Raw genomic sequence first — 1,963 nt, 5'->3', positions numbered from 1 at the left:
GCAGGAAGCACCTGCCCTTGGCCCAGGGATCCATCCCACAGGTGACCTCCCGAGTGTACAGAGAGATACAAAGACGCTCGCTGCAGCACTGTCTGCAGGAGCAGTGCACCCCAGACGCAAACGTCCCTCAGGAGGGAGCGTTTACAGCAGGTGCTGGGAGTCCACGCGGTGGGCCGTGCGGGCCATGCAGTCACAGCAGGCTGCCCTGTGCTGACGGGAAGACCTCCGTGGTGATGTACAACGTCAGCCGTGGAAGATGGAGAGGAAATGTGGAAAACAATTCCTGTTAAGGACACACGTGTTCATATGTGTGTCTGAAATATCTGGAAGGATGCATCAGAAGCCATTGGTCTCAGTTATCTCTGGAGACAGGGATGGGGACAGGCCAGTGGGTGGCAGAGGTGTGTGGTTCATGCATATTCTTTTCACCACTTGATTCACATACATACATATACACACAAGTGTGCATGCGTGTGTGTGTGTTCATTTTACCATGATCACACTTTTTTAATCTTTTAAGAAAAAATACAGCTTTCTTTTTTCAAGTGGGAGTGGTCAACAGTGCCAAGCCCTGGTGAAAGGTCAAGTGAAATGAGGGCAGAAAGGAGCCAGCTAGACCTGGCTGTGAGGACGCAGCTGGTGACCTTGTCCAGCACGTTCAACGTGGTTCCAAAGGCGGGGAGCCCAGAGGAGAAAGGGTGGTGATCCAGGCAAGAGACTGGTGAACAACAGAGTGGCTGGAGGGGGCATAGGCAGCGCCCTGCTGGTGGGGAGCAGTGGGGGGCAGTGAGTGCGGGGCCTGGGGAAGGAGGCAGGGGTAGTTCTGAGGAGCACAGGGATGGCTGGTCTTGGAAGAGAGGGCAGAGACGACCCCCTCTGAGACACAGACAGGAGCTAAGGGAGGGTGCAAACACGCATGAGTCTGAAGGAGGCCCAGGGACTGGCGGATGTGGTGGGAGGTGATGGCCACGTCATCATCAGTACAGAAGCCAGGGGCGGTGAACACAGAGGTTTGAGAAGACAGGGACACCAAGTGGCTCCTTGGAAGAGAAGAAAAGAACTCCAAGTGGAGGTAATACTTACATCAATAAGGTTTTTGGCCTTAAAAACATCTCCAATTTCATACATGATGATGTCATCTTTAGTCCTCCCAAGTCCATCGAAATGAACATGTTGAACCACCACCTAATGGGACAAGGGGGCACTGTGATTAGACAAGACCCAGGACAGGACGAGGCAACAAGGCCAAAGTCAGCTCTCTGAAATCCAGTTCAGTTCATTCTCTTCAAGTTTAAGGCCCTATTCTTACTTCTATTTATTTTTCACTTCTTTCCAGAAAACCTGGCCACCCGGAACTCTCCCTCATTCGGCCGGCACTTGCCGTGAATGCAGTCGGCAGGGTCCACAGCCAGAGAAGCCGCAACCGCGGCCCTGAACCCAGGCAGGGCCCGAGGCCCCCAGCACGCTTCCCGACCTGTGGACAAACACTGTCTGCCTGACGCCTCACGTAATGACCGTGCACACCCTGTGAGTGTCTGCCATGGGTTCCAGCACAGTACAAGAAGTGCTCTCCAGAGAAGGGTCTGCTTCCTGTTTCCACAGACGCACCGCAGAGTAAGGACTCAATAAATGCTTCAATCACTCATTCAATAGCCACCATGGACTGCCCAGGAGCAAAGCACTGTTCTCAACACCGGACACAGCAGGAACAAAGCATGAATCCCTGCCCAAATGGAGCTTATGTTCTAAAGGGGGAAGAAACAGCTACTGTGGGATGAGTCAACACCAACCCACAGCGCCCCTAGAGGACAGAGTGAAACTGCCCACAGGGTCTCCAAGGCTGTCAGTCTTCACAGAAGCAAAGCCCAAACCACACCCACTGCCCTGGAGTCAATTCTAATTCACAGTGGCCCTAGAGGACAGAGTGGAACTGCTCCACAGGGTTTCTAAGGATGTTATCTTT

At 53.1% G+C, this 1,963-nt stretch overlaps 1 protein-coding gene across 1 annotated transcript in view; it reads right to left on the bottom strand.

The window, feature by feature from the left end:
* The window catches only part of SAMM50 (SAMM50 sorting and assembly machinery component), a 33,159-nt gene that overhangs the window by 23,288 nt on the left and 7,908 nt on the right, over positions 1 to 1,963 (bottom strand). Inside the window, exons 2-3 of the mRNA XM_007941801.1 lie at positions 1,350 to 1,431; positions 1,084 to 1,185 (exon numbers count right to left, since the gene is read on the bottom strand). Of these exons, the coding sequence (XP_007939992.1) occupies positions 1,084 to 1,185; positions 1,350 to 1,431 (184 nt within the window). The remainder of the gene's footprint in view (positions 1 to 1,083; positions 1,186 to 1,349; positions 1,432 to 1,963) is intronic.

The sequence above is a fragment of the Orycteropus afer genome, unplaced genomic scaffold (assembly GCF_000298275.1).
Source record: "Orycteropus afer afer isolate SDZICR_OR568_19922 unplaced genomic scaffold, OryAfe1.0 scaffold00083, whole genome shotgun sequence".
Taxonomy (NCBI): domain Eukaryota; kingdom Metazoa; phylum Chordata; class Mammalia; order Tubulidentata; family Orycteropodidae; genus Orycteropus; species Orycteropus afer.
This window is presented reverse-complemented; position numbering and strand designations above follow the sequence as displayed.